This window comes from Egretta garzetta, unplaced genomic scaffold (assembly GCF_000687185.1).
Source record: "Egretta garzetta isolate BGI_Z169 unplaced genomic scaffold, ASM68718v1 scaffold202, whole genome shotgun sequence".
In the NCBI taxonomy this organism is placed as follows: Eukaryota; Metazoa; Chordata; class Aves; order Pelecaniformes; family Ardeidae; genus Egretta; species Egretta garzetta.
Window position 1 is genome coordinate 1416815 of NW_009258891.1, and position 739 is coordinate 1417553.

Sequence of the window (739 nt, forward strand, 5' to 3'; positions counted from 1 at the left end):
TCCCCAAGCACCGGGTGACGGCCGGAGGCAGAGGCTGTAAGTGTCCCTTTGCCTTCGCAGACATCACCCTACAGTGGCTTATCCAGCACTCGAAGTCTAGGAGAAGCTGAGATCCCGCGAATCGCAGCTCGGATCGGGAAGATGCCATTGTACAAGCCCATGCCCCTTCTTTCTCCCGCTCTGTCCCTCCAGCTCTCTCTCTAGATGGGTATTTTTAGGGGACCCCAGACTCCGCTCGCATTGAGGTGGAGCCCTTGTTTTTATTGTAAAGAAAATGTCCGACTCTGCCCTCCTCCCCTCTCCTCTCTCTCTGTCTCTTCCTCCCATTTTGGCACTGTTCTGTTGTTGTCTGTGTATACAGTATATATATATATGTATATATATTTTAATTTTTTAATTTAAGCGATAGCGCTGTTACTAAACTGGGCCCTGTGAGCAGTAGGAAGGCTGTGGGCTCCCCGAGGCAGCCGAGGGTCAGCGCTGGGAGGAAGGTGAGGGTGGTGGCAGAAGGCAGCCCCTTGGGGACGGGGCCGTGCCAGGCTGCGGGCAGGTCCCTGGGGCTCCCTCGTCCCTCCCCGGGTGTCCTGCCTGTACCCCCAGGAGGGAGCACCCCAGGGGTGCTGGGAGCGTGCCCGCCTTGCCCTTCCCCAGGCTTCTGCCCACAGGCAGGGTTTGGGGGGGGGACGATGCCACCCCCCCCAGGTTCCTCCCCCCTCCCTCCCCTGCCATCACCTCCAGC

At 59.0% G+C, this 739-nt stretch overlaps 1 protein-coding gene across 1 annotated transcript in view; it reads left to right on the forward strand.

Moving 5' to 3' along the window:
* Nucleotides 1-733, forward strand: part of LOC104122029 (ADP-ribosylation factor-like protein 8A) — a 7781-nt gene extending 7048 nt beyond the window's left edge. Inside the window, exon 4 of the mRNA XM_035889735.1 lies at nt 61-733. Coding sequence (XP_035745628.1) covers nt 61-110 — 50 coding nt within the window. The 3' untranslated portion in view covers nt 111-733. The remainder of the gene's footprint in view (nt 1-60) is intronic.
* The last annotated feature ends 6 nt before the right edge of the window (nt 734-739 follow it).